Source organism: Photinus pyralis, unplaced genomic scaffold (genome assembly GCF_008802855.1).
Source record: "Photinus pyralis isolate 1611_PpyrPB1 unplaced genomic scaffold, Ppyr1.3 Ppyr1.4_LG10, whole genome shotgun sequence".
In the NCBI taxonomy this organism is placed as follows: Eukaryota; Metazoa; Arthropoda; class Insecta; order Coleoptera; family Lampyridae; genus Photinus; species Photinus pyralis.
The window spans coordinates 14,730,548-14,743,308 of NW_022170250.1; the positions used below are offsets into that span (position 1 = coordinate 14,730,548).

Here is a 12,761-nt window from a genome sequence, read left to right on the forward strand (position 1 = left end):
ATTATTATTAAAAAACACTAGAAAAATGTAAGATTTTAGATCACCTTCTTTAGAACAATGTAATGATTGGAAACCTTTTTCGAGAACTCCCGATTCACACAATGTGAACATTACAAGTACCTACACTCACGGTTATACAGTGCGTTGACTTCATGATCTACCTTACATTACCTGTTGTAAGTGTCGATTACCGGTTTGATTCATGGTAATTCAGGTCTACTCCGCTAAATCTCTCTGAAGCTATTAAATAATTGAACTCTGCCCCTTCTGGTACTCACCATACATCATTCACGATCAAATCACTTCCACTAAGAAAAATAAAAAAACTGGGAGCGCTAGAGATGTGATAATACTGCATAATCACATTGTTTACAATAAATTAAACGTTTATACAACGAAGTAAAAGAAACGTCTATATATACACATCACAACCACGGATGCCAAGCGGGATCCATTCGACACAAATTGTCATGGCTGCTGGCGGCTGCAACCAAAGTTCCGATCTACGAATAAAAAACCATCGATTACTCACTCACCAATTCTACCGAATTACATACTTTGCTATCCAATCCGTCGAAATGAGCGAGACTGTTAAGTCTATTATTGACCGCCGCCACTGCCTTATTTACAACCGTGATTAACTGCTCGCTATCGGTCAATTTCTCTTGATTGTTCGATTCGCCGTCGTCCGATTTTTTTATTCGCGACAGCACCATTTCGTCTCGCAATATCGTCTTTAAAATCGCTTGAACCTGAAAGACGACACTACTGACTCGACGCGCTTACGTCAATATCGTACAGACCTTGAAATTTGGATAGACGAAGCACCTCGCGGTTGCGATCATTGCGGCGGTTAGGGGGCCGTTAACGCTAACGGCCGACAGAAATTCGAGTATATTGGGAGTCAGTCTAAATGGAACGGGCCTAGTTGTGTCTAATTCACCTAGAAAAGTACAGGTAAGTACGCGCATGCGCAGGACTACCTCTTATTTATAAATATGTGCTGAAATGTCGACTATAATTTATACTAACAGAAAACCGAGCAAGGTGTTTTCTTGAAATTTTAACCATAGACCATAAACCAGTTCTAATCTAAATTGAAGAGTTCGAATGTGTAAGGGCAACCTACACCTACTTTCCCTAATTTTATGTGTTGTGTTGTTCTCCCAGTACCCAGTGAAAAGCTATGACATACTCCATGAATTAGGACCAGATAACCCTACCACGCAGCTACATTATATTCTCCTGATACAAGAGTTTAAATGAACATAGTTCTTTTGAGTTTATAAAAATTATGTTCTCCTGGTAAGCAGAGGAAATTTACAACAGACACCTTGTGAATCAGGAGCAGCAACACCTCCTCGAACATCATATTCTCCTGATACTAAAGTACAGGTGCACAATCTTAAGATTGGAAAAACCATAACCAGAGAAAATTTACAGCATTTCTCTAACAGATAGATCGGGAATTAGGGGCAGAAACACCTCTCGTCCTTGTCCTTGTCCTGATGTAAAAGTATCAAAAATAGTGTTGAAAAATTTGTTTTGAGATTAGAAAAAGACCTTATGCATTATGTTTTCCTGGTAGCCTGAGAAAATTTACATTTTCCTAACAGACACTCCGTGAATTAGAGGCAGAGGCACCTGCACGAACATTATATTCTCCTAATACAAAGTTTAAACGAAAATTATTCCTTTTTCAGAACCAGTACCCCCCCCCCCCCCTACCCACCGCCACTAACAAAGTTTTGGACAATTCTCCACACTATGTAGTTCAAAATCAAAACCATAGAAGTTGGTCATTTTTTAAATTAAACAAAAAATGCCCTGCAAAGTGAAGCATCTGAATAACTCAAGCAGAAGAATTGTAACGATTTGAAGAAACAAAAAAATTTTTTAAGATTTTGAAGAATTTCGACAACAATTCGAAGAAATTAAAGAATCCAGAAAATTGAAAAGACTATTTGAAGAATAGGAATGATTTTTAAAAATGCGAAGATTAAAAAAATCAAAAGGTGAAGAAACCTAACATTTCACAGAATCTTAAGGGCCTATACGTAGTCAGCAGAAAATATAAAGCATCGATAGCATTCTCCGAAACTGAAGCATTTAAAGCATAAGAAAAATTTAAAAAAAATTGAAGAATTCGAAGAAATCTACAGATGAAGAATTTGAAAAACGATTTAGATTTGAAGAATATGAAAATAATTGAAAAAATCTGCAAGTGTTTGAAGCACCCAAGATGAATTCGAAGAATTGGAAACTGGGAAAGTGAAGAATTTGGAGATATGGAAGGATTCAGTAGTGCTAGAAGATTTACCTCGAGCTTAGAAAAAGCTCATGGATAAACAGACCTCACAGAGTATGTTCTCCTGGTAACTAGAAAAAATTACATTTTTTTAACAGACACTTCACAAATTAAGAGCAGAGGCATCTGCTCGCTATTATTCTTCTGATACGACAGTTTAAACGAAAATAACCCCTTGAGATGAAGAAGATAGTTCCTCGTAGATTCTGTTGCCCTGGTAATCAGAGTAAATTTCTAACATTTTTGTACAGTATACAATCCATGGATTATGGGGGGGTCTGGGAGGTATGTAAAAAGAAAAAAAATGTCCCTACATCTGTCATAGAACCTTCGAATACTGGGGGGTATTTAATATGTTCTGTCTTAAAACGCTCAGCCCTAAGGACTGAGGTATGGAATACTCCTAGTATACAAAGGTCTTATGACAGTTGTAGGGAAATTAGTTCTTTTTCCTAGGGGGGAGGGGTGTTCCATACACCCCCCCCCACCCTCGGTTTGATACTGTTCATCCTTAACACCATTATTTTTTGCAGGGACGTAACAACTTAGGAGCGGGCCCTGGTGCAACACCAAACATACGGGCCCCACTGCATCATTAAAAAAAATCACTAGCATAATAGTTTATTGAACAATGCACAAAAACGTATGGCTGAACAATGGTAACCAACATGATAACATAAATTCAATTCAATATAAGACAGCTACCATACCTACATACCTTCTAATACTGCCGATTTGTAATTGTAACCCAGCATCAACGATGTACGTAAAAATAAAAGTTTTGAGCCTTAACGATATACGATTCGATTAATGAAAAACTAACACTCGTGAGTTGGGGCACGCACAAACTGACAAACGCGAAAAACGAAACAAACAAATTATTTAATCCAGTGAGCCAGTGTAATAATTTTTAATTTTAAAACCTTAGAAACACAATTTAAAATAACTTCGAAGCGAAGGGTAAAGTAAAACTGCCATGCAAGTGCAAGAAAAGAAATGTTCTTTAAAATACGCGTAGGTAGCAAAACAAACGAACGAATATGATTTATGGTTACTGAACTAAAATTATTAACATCAAGAATGCCGCATCCGGCATCGGCATGAGGCATCATATAACACTTTTTACTGGTAAATTTGCTTAAACGTGATGGACGTGTTGTAAAGGGATTAAAATGAATTCTTAGAGTCGGTCCCTACCACAGTGCGCTTATCTCTTAAAGGAAGGATTATGATTCATGAAGGTCTGCCGATATATTGCTAAATTTACATTTTAACAGAATAAGTACAATAATAACCAATTTCTTAAAATCCTTCTGTACCCCATATTTTTTAGTAATTTCTTGTTCTAACATTATACCTTTCATTGATTATGTAACAGTAACATAGAAATAGTTTAAACAAAGTAAACGCCGGGCCGGGCCCCTTCGGCGCCCGGGCCCTGGTGCGTCGCACCAGTTGCACCTCCTGTTGCTACGTCCCTGATTTTTTGAGAGTCGCAGATAAAGAGAACCCATTTCTTACAACTGCCATAAAACCTTCATATACTGGAGAGTATTCCATCCCCCCAGACTGGGGTTCTGGGGGTATGGAATAACCCCCTCCCCCCGAAAAATAAGTTTCCCTACAATGGACTTAAGACCTTTGTGTACGGGCAGTAATATGTTCTGCCTCAAAACGTTCACAGCCCTATAAGGACTCTTTCCTCAACTCTCCAAAAATGCTCGTGTTAAGTAAAACAATACCACACCGGGGTTCTGTGGGGTAATCCAATACCCCCCAGGAAAAGAGAACAAATCTCCCTACACCTGTCATAAAACAGATATTCCATAACCCCTTAGAACCCCTGTGACAAGTTCTGCCTCAAAACGTTCAGCCCCAAGGACTATTTCCTAGACTCTCCAAAAATCGTGGTGTTAAGTAGAACAATATCAAACCGTAGGGGGAGGGGGGGTCTGGGAGGTATGGAAAAACAAAGCAAATTTCCCATACCCCCCCGGGAGGAAAAAAAACAAATTTCCCTACATCTGTCATAGAACCTTCCTATACTGGGGGGTATTTAATATGTTCTGCCTTACTCCCTCCAGGAAAAAAAAACAATTTCCTTAAAACTACCATATCACCAACTGTCAGGTACTCCCCAAAAATCATGGTGTTAAGGACAAACAACACCAAATCGGGGGTCTGAAAGGTATGGAATACCCCCCACCCCCTGGAAATAGAACTAATTTCCCCTACAATTGTCATAAGACCTTCGAATACTGGGGGGAATATTAGACCTCCCCTGGTAACATGTTCTGCCTCAAAACGTTAAACCCTAAGTACTCTTTCCCCAATTTACAGCATTTTTTGAACAGATACTTCGGAAATTAGGGGCAGGAACACCTGCTTCACATTATATTCTCCTGATACAGCTCTTAATAAAAGGAGTGTTTCCTTGAAGTTAGAAAAGACCCCCTCATGGATTATATTCTCCTGATAGCCAGACAAAATTTACATTTTTCTAACACGCAGAAACACTTCCTCGTACATCATATTCTCCTGATACTAACGAAAGATAATCTGTTGAAACATTTGTCGTGAGCTTAAAAACAAATTTCCATTTTCCTAACAGAACAGGAGCAGAAGCACCTTTTGTACAGGGTGGCCAAATAAGAATGTGAGGTACTGTATCTGGGAACCTGTCCATCGTAGAGGCTTGCGGTAAAAAAAGTTATTACTAAAACGGTCACGAGAAAAACCTGGAAAATATTTTTAAGTTTCTGAAATGGCGCTAGGGGGCGGAACTGCCATCTGGAATCTAAAAAAGTGATTTTTCTGTGCATTTCGCTATATTAACTCGGGTTAATTGAAAAGAGTTATTCTTTGGCTACAAATATTATAATATTTGAAGTTTTGTTAGTTTCACATATCGCCGCTTGAGGGCTATTTTGACATTCCGACAGAAATGGTTAATTTTCTCAAAAAATTAAAGGCGATGGTTTGATTTTTTTTTCATGAAAAAGTAGCTAAATGATGCCTAAGCAAGCTCGCGAAAACCGCATCTCGATATCTTGTTCCTAACATAACATTTAGGCCAAAAAAAAATTGTATACCCTCAAAATTCTATTTTTTTAAGCTAATTTTTCTCAAGATATCGAGATGCTGTTTTCGCGAGCTTGTTTAGGCATCATTTAGCTACTTTTTCATGAAAAAAAATCGAACCAATGCATTTAATTTTTTTGAGAAAATTAACCATGTCTGTGGGAATGTCGAAAAAAGCCCTCAAGGCGTGATATGTGAAACTAACAAAACTTCAAATAGTATAATATTTGTAGCTGAAGAATAGCTCTTTTGAACTAACCCGAGTTTGTTTAAATCGGCTCAGCCGTTTCGAAGATACAGGGTGTTCTTTACGGAAACCTTTGAATACCCCCCACCACTTCATTTTTAGAGATACAGGAAAAATTGTTAAACAAAAATTGTTCAGATTATCGTCAACTTCAAAGACCGGATATTTTTTGTTAGGTTAATATAGCGGAATTCGCAGATACATCACATTTTTAGATTCCAGTAAAGTCACTAGATATAGAAAGTACCGCAATCATCCGCCATTTTTGGGCAAATTTTCTGCCAACTTAAAAAAATTGACAAATAAAATCTGAATAGCTGTAATTTTTTCTAACCTAACTTCATAGTACTGTCATGTTTTATAAAAATATATACAGATATCTCCAACCCAAAAAGAATACCAGGAAGGAGAATATAAACAATATACGTGCGACCGCGATGGCTTTTGCAAATGGCGGACAGTAGTTTCCTGTTCCAGTGGCGTACCTACCTTACAGTTGTAGAAGGATACAATATAAAGAATTTTGCACGAAAACAATCTAAACCCCCATGTGTCTACTACGCCTATGACTTTTTTTTAACTAACCTCAAACTACATTCCGATAAAAAATTTGTAAATTTACATGTACTATATAAAAATAATATTGGTATCAATACTTACATATGAAATGTAATTCCCAAACTTTTATTTTTTTCCGTTTTGGAACAACCACAAGCACAACAACTAACCATTATTTTATGTCACTGCAAAAACCCCAACAAAAATGAGTCATAAGTGGCTTTTGCAAATGGCCGACTCCCGTCCCACTCTCTCTTGTATACAACCTGAGTAATACTCCTTCCTGGTATTATTTATTCATTGCTCCAAACAGATGGAACAATCCCTAACATTAAAGTTACTAGAATCCGGTAACTTCCGCCATTTTTGGGCAAAAATCATGTGTTCTCTCTCTAACACACGAGCCCAATGGATTGCGGTACTTTCTATATTTAGTGACTTTACATTCCAGATTGCAGTTACGCCCCCTAGCGGTCATTTCAAAAACTTAATATTTTCCAGGTTTTGCTCGTGGCACTTTTTTACCGCAAGCCTCTACGATGGATAGATTCTCAGATACTTACCTCGCATTCTTAGTTGGCCACCCTGTACATTGTATTGTCATCATAAAGGAAAATAAGATGTTTCTTTTGAGCCTAGAAGGAGACATCCTCGTGGATTGTGTTTTCCTCATGACCAGAGACAATTTTCAGTATTGGGCAGACTAACAGCTCCTCGCCATTATATTCTCCTGATACATGCTTAAATGAAAATAGTGTTGGAACATTCCCTTGAGCTTAGAAAAAGACCTCATGCATTATGTTCTCCTAGCAGACAGAGGAAATTTACAATCATTGAGTGAGCTAAGAACAGAAACTCATGCTCGATATATAGTCCTGCTATAAATTTTGGAAAATGTCGCTGAAGCTCTTTAGGGATTGTATTCTGGGGGGCAAAAAAATCACAGGAGCAGATACACTTTATTGAGCGTGTCAAAAATAAAGTGAAGTGAAAGTATTGCCATGGACGCATGCGCGGGACGAACCTTCTTGTATCGTGTCAAAATGTGCGCATGCGCAGGACCATTTTGTTTTTTTTTGAGTGAATAAAAGCAAAGCAAAGAAATGCCAACCTCCTTATCTGTACGCAAACAAATGATTTTTGTTTTTGTATTTTCGCGCACTAATTTTTGTCCAACTGTTACAAGTGGGCGTGGCTAACTCTCACCTGTACTATCGTCGACGTCAAACTTAAAATACGAAATATTCACAAGACCAGAATCCTGATGCATGTACATCATGTCGGGATTAAGGCGGGTCAAATGTAAAACATACTCCGCGAAACAGGCCAACGACAACTGTAGGGTAAACTGAAAGTGTCGTTCGTTAGTAGGCGCGAATATTCCGGACGTTACCTACCATCTTCCGAAACTGCCAATAGTCCGTGGCCGATTGAAAAGTGGCGAGCGCCCATTTCCTTAACATGTTTCTCGGTACCATTATGTTTTGCACACCCTTCAGTATGTCACGATACACCTGGTGGCTCGCCTTGATACCTCTACTTTGGATTGTTGTAATTAGCAGATTCCAAACAAAAATGCAGTAGAATTGGTAGAATATCGAGGCTTCTTTAATTCAAAGTTAATAAGGAGATTCAGTTCCAATTCTAATATTTTTCTATTGTCAAAAGATTACAAGTCAACAACAATTTCTATAACAACCAACACAGTTTTTTTTTTACAGCTACTATCATGAGGCCTAGTACGCTTCGCTGCACTATCTTGTGCATTTCACAATACTCTCAACACTTGCCCTTGAAATGCTTAAGACCTATTTTGTGTTTTTCAAACTGCAAATCCCAATGCGGCTTCGCAGACTCTCAAACACAGCCACCGAGTCGATCCTCTTTGTCATAATGTCCGCTAGCTGATTCTCAGTTGCGACATGCTCAACATCTAATCGCCCTTCAGCTACCAAATCTCGAATCCAGAAGAATCTTACTTCAATGTGCTTCGTTCGTCTATTAATCAGCTCACTTTGAATTAGATCAATACAGCCGATATTGTCGATTTTCAGACTTGGCTTCGTCATCTCATCTCTCCTTTTTGTGTCATCCAATAATTTCTGTAACCACACGACATCCTTCGCAGTCTCACCTGCAGCAATTAGTTCAGCCTCTGCGGTAGATTGCGCTACGCACTGTTGTTTCCTGCTTGCCCAGGTGACCGCTGTTCCTCCAATCAAACACACGACACCTGAAGTTGACTTTCGGTCAGCCTGATCTCCTGCATAGTCCGCATCTGAATACGGCACCAGCTCGTCCTTCTGCCCCGCCTTATAAAGCAGACCCAAATCAAAGCTTCCTCGCACGTACTTCATTATTTGTATAACATCTCGCCAATCTCTTTTGGTCGGATCAGCCACCTTCTTTGCAGCTTGATTTACCGAATATGCAAGATCTGGTCGAGTATAACAGGCGGCATACATCAGTTTTCCAACCACCGTCTGGTACTTCTTCTTCATTTCCTCCTCCAGACGTGGTGTTTTGTCCTGTTCTCGATGATTTGCCCCAGGTAGTCTCACGGAGTTGCACTTCTTCATCTGGAAATCTTGCAGCACACGCTCCAGGTACGCAGACTGGTGGAGAAATACCGCACCATCAGCACCGCGCTTAATCTGCACTCCCAGATAACTTGAGACATCACCAAGTGTTAACTGAAACTCAGTTTTCAGTGCTGCCAGCACCTCCTCAATTTTCGCTTGCTCTCTTCCAAGAATAAGACCGTCATCAACGTATAATAGCAGCAATGTCATATCATCTTCTCGAATATAAAGACACGGATCAGCTTGGCTACGCTTGAATCTTATCTCAGTCAACTTTTGATGGATCTTCACGTTCCAGCACCTTGGAGCTTGCTTCAGACCATATAGACTTCTTTTTAGACGCCAGACTCGACCGCTTCTGTCATCGAAACCTTCAGGCTGACGCATGTATACCTCCTCATGAAGATCACCGTTCAGAAAAGCTGGCTTTACATCAAATTGGCTGATTTTCATATTATACTGCGATGCCATCTGCATTACGAACCGGAAAGTGTCTGCCTTGGCCACTGGAGAAAAAGTCTCACCAAACTCATCTATGCGCTGGCGACATCCTAATGCAACTAGTCTTGCCTTAAATCTTGAGATTGAACCGTCCTCTGCAAGCTTCAGCTTCAAAACCCACTTGGCTGGTAGCAGCCGTTTACCTGGTGGCATCTGCACGAGCTGGAATACCTGGTTGTCGATCAGCGAGTCAATTTCCTCCTGCATCGCAAGTTTCCACTCATCCGCATGCTCGCTCTGCATTGCCTCCTTTGCAGTCTTTGGTTCAGGAAATGCAGTTATCATCGCTACTGCCACCAAGTTAAGTTTCTCGGGAGCCTTCAGATTCTCACGAGGTCGAAGGTTTCTAACCGGAGCATCTTCTGGCACTGGATCTGCCAGGTCTTCCTCATTAAGCTCCACCTCGTCATTCAATTCGACTGGATCTAGCTCAACCACCACTTTCTCTGCTTGCCCTTGCTTGACAGTCTCATCGTCCACCTCAGTGTGGATCTCTAGAGTATGCACTTCAGGAACAGCCTTTGCTCGTTCCTCCACATTTTCAATCAATGGACCTGTCAAGAACTTCACATGCTTGGACGTCCACACCGTGTGCTTGCTTGGAAGCCAGACTCGGAAGCCATCATCACCTACGTACCCAACAAGTCTGCCCTCGATCCCTTTTGCCTGCATCTTCCTGCGTTGCGTCCGATAATCAAGTACAAAGCATGAGGTTCCAAATGGTCGCATATGTTGCACCGTATGTCTCTTACCGGTCCACAGCTCTAACGGTTGCTTGCCCTTGATTTGAGATGGTGCTGCCCGATTTAAAGTGTATGCTGCTGTGACCACTACCTCATCCCACAGAAACTCTGGCAGACCCGAACCGTGCAGCATTGACCGTGCAGCTTCTTGTACCGTCCGATTCTCACGCTCAACCAACCCATTCTGTTGAGGAGTGTACGGCATCACAATCCTGTGCTCGATTCCCTCAGCACTCACCAGTTGTCGCACCTTCTGGTTATCAAACTCCCCTCCGCCATCCGTCTGAAGCTCTTTGATGACATGCTGAAGTGCCTTTGCCCGTGCGATGAACGTGGTCAGGTGTCCCACCAACTGGTCCTTTGACTTCATCAAGTATACCTGTCTGTAACTGGAGAACTCATCCTTGAAAACTGCAAAGAATCTCGATCCCCCTCTGGCAATTGGCTCGATTGGTCCACAGACATCCGCATGAACTCGGTCTCCTGGAGCAGTAACATCCTTCACCCTCCTTCCGAAGCTGACTCGATGGAACTTCCCTTTCAAGCAACCTTCGCAGTCACCGCAGTCATCATCTATGTCTCGGATATTCACCCCTTCGTCCCTCATCAACTGGAGCAAGTCCTTCTTGTTAAGATGTGCAAACGTCTTGTGCCACATCCTCAGGCTCTCCCTCCGCTGACTCAGCAAAGCTTGTTCATGGTTGATCATTACAGCTGGCATCTTGACCTCGAAGTTACTCATCTCGCACATCGAGTTCACCATTTTCCCCGCCAAGTACCTCTCTCCCATTGGAAATCCTCGTCTGTTCTTCTTGTACAAGCCCCACTGCTTACTATCTCCCAGCTGGCACATATCAACAAACTTATTCAGGATCATCCCTACTGAGACGAGATTGGCACGAAACTCTGGAGCGAACCACATGAGCATTATCCAGTTGTGCGTCTGCCCATCACAATTCACGACCATTTCAACTGTTCCCATACCCACTGCATGACTGATTCCATTGCCCACCGTCACCGACTTTGGTTCACTGAAGGGTTGATAGGATTGGAACATGTGAGGTGATGAAATGAAATGTACACTGGCTCCACTGTCTATGTACCACGGTTTAGCACCTTTTTTGGACTGAGGTGTCATCGCCAATTCACCGCTGGCTGCCATTGCTTGCCCGAATTCTGCAGCAATCGCCAGGTTACTTACTAAATTAGTTTTCTTACCCTCTTTCTTCCCTGGACAGGCCCTTGCCCAGTGACCCTTCATCTGGCAATGCCTGCAGACATCATCTGGTTTCGGCGTTCTGGCAGTTTTCTTTCCACTGGAGGTGCTCGACCTACTTGCAGACGACTTTTTTGCTTGTTGTCTCAGCACAGTACTCGCCACCAACCCGTGCACACCACTGCTCTCTGCCTGTTGCTCGCGCTGCTCTCTGGCAACCAGCATCTCAACCAATCGATCGTATGTCTGCTTCTCCTCTGGTTGCGTGTCCCATAGATCCAAGAAATCTATGTACCGCTCCTGAGGTAGACTGTTCACCAGCATGAAGTTCAACAAAAAGTCTGGTAGAACAACCTTTTTCTCCTGTTGACTGGCAATCTGTAGTTCCATCCAGGTTGACTGCACCCTTGCTGCATGAGTGGTTACGTCCTCTTCATCAGACTTCCTCAGCGTCACCAGCTTAGTCAGCAACCGATAAACTCGACTCGACGTCTTCTGCTCGTAGATGGACAATAGTTTCTTCCATATTTCGTATGGGCTAGTACATGCTGAAACCTTGAACAGGCCCTCATCAGAGAGAGTAGATCGCAGGCAATGCCTAGCCATTGCAGCCTTCTTCTGGTACTTGGCAAGCTTCTTGGTATGCTCTGCAATCGCTGCTGCATCCGATTGTGCTTCCAGACTCGGTTTTATGAAAGACTCCTCAATAGCATCAGCTACATCGGCGATAGTTAGAATATCCTCAATTGACATCTTCCACTCGCTCCAATTCTCGGCTCCTTTCAAAGGTTTTACATCTATCTTTTTCATATTGACTGAATTTCTACTTAAATCCGGCACTCAACAAAATTTTACCAACGTTACAAGACTACCATAACCTGTTGTAATTAGCAGATTCCAAACAAAAATGCAGTAGAATTGGTAGAATATCGAGGCTTCTTTAATTCAAAGTTAATAAGGAGATTCAGTTCCAATTCTAATATTTTTCTATTGTCAAAGATTACAAGTCAACAACAATTTCATAACAACAACACAGTTTTTTTTTTAACAGCATACTATCATGAGGCCTAGTACGCTTCCGCTGCACTATCTTGTGCATTTTCACAATATCTCACAACTTTAACATAAGGTCAGGTACTTTTGATGCTATAGATTTGTCTATATGTTCGCCCTCATTCCACACTAGTCTAAAATGGGAAGTGGAAAGTGATTTGTACAATAGTGACCATTTCCCAATAATTATTACCGTACGAGGTAATAATCCTGCGATTAAGTCTGCGGTTAAATTTAAAATTCAAAAAGCTAACTGGGAAAAATTTGTTACCCACCTTGTAGTCCCGAATGAGGAGCAAGTTTGTCTTAAAAGTCTTACATCTGCTATTTTGGATGCAGCGGAGGCTAGTATACCAAAATCCAAAGATCGCAAAAGGACTAAAATGGTTCCATGGTGGTCTCCAGAAGTAGGAGAAAAAATCTCGTTAAAGAAACGAGCCTTACAAAGATTCCGCCATCATCCAACATTGGA

At 41.2% G+C, this 12,761-nt stretch overlaps 1 protein-coding gene across 1 annotated transcript; it reads right to left on the reverse strand.

Moving 5' to 3' along the window:
- Nucleotides 1-331: 331 nt before the first annotated feature.
- Nucleotides 332-7,733, reverse strand: LOC116161987 (transformation/transcription domain-associated protein-like). The gene is made up of 5 exons (XM_031475496.1): nucleotides 7,592-7,733; nucleotides 7,401-7,542; nucleotides 804-943; nucleotides 558-752; nucleotides 332-503 (listed from the first exon to the last, which is right to left on the reverse strand). Exons 1-5 carry the CDS (start codon nucleotides 7,670-7,672, stop codon nucleotides 426-428), a joined length of 636 nt encoding a protein of 211 aa, XP_031331356.1. The 5' UTR covers nucleotides 7,673-7,733; the 3' UTR covers nucleotides 332-425.
- Nucleotides 7,734-12,761: the final 5,028 nt, after the last annotated feature.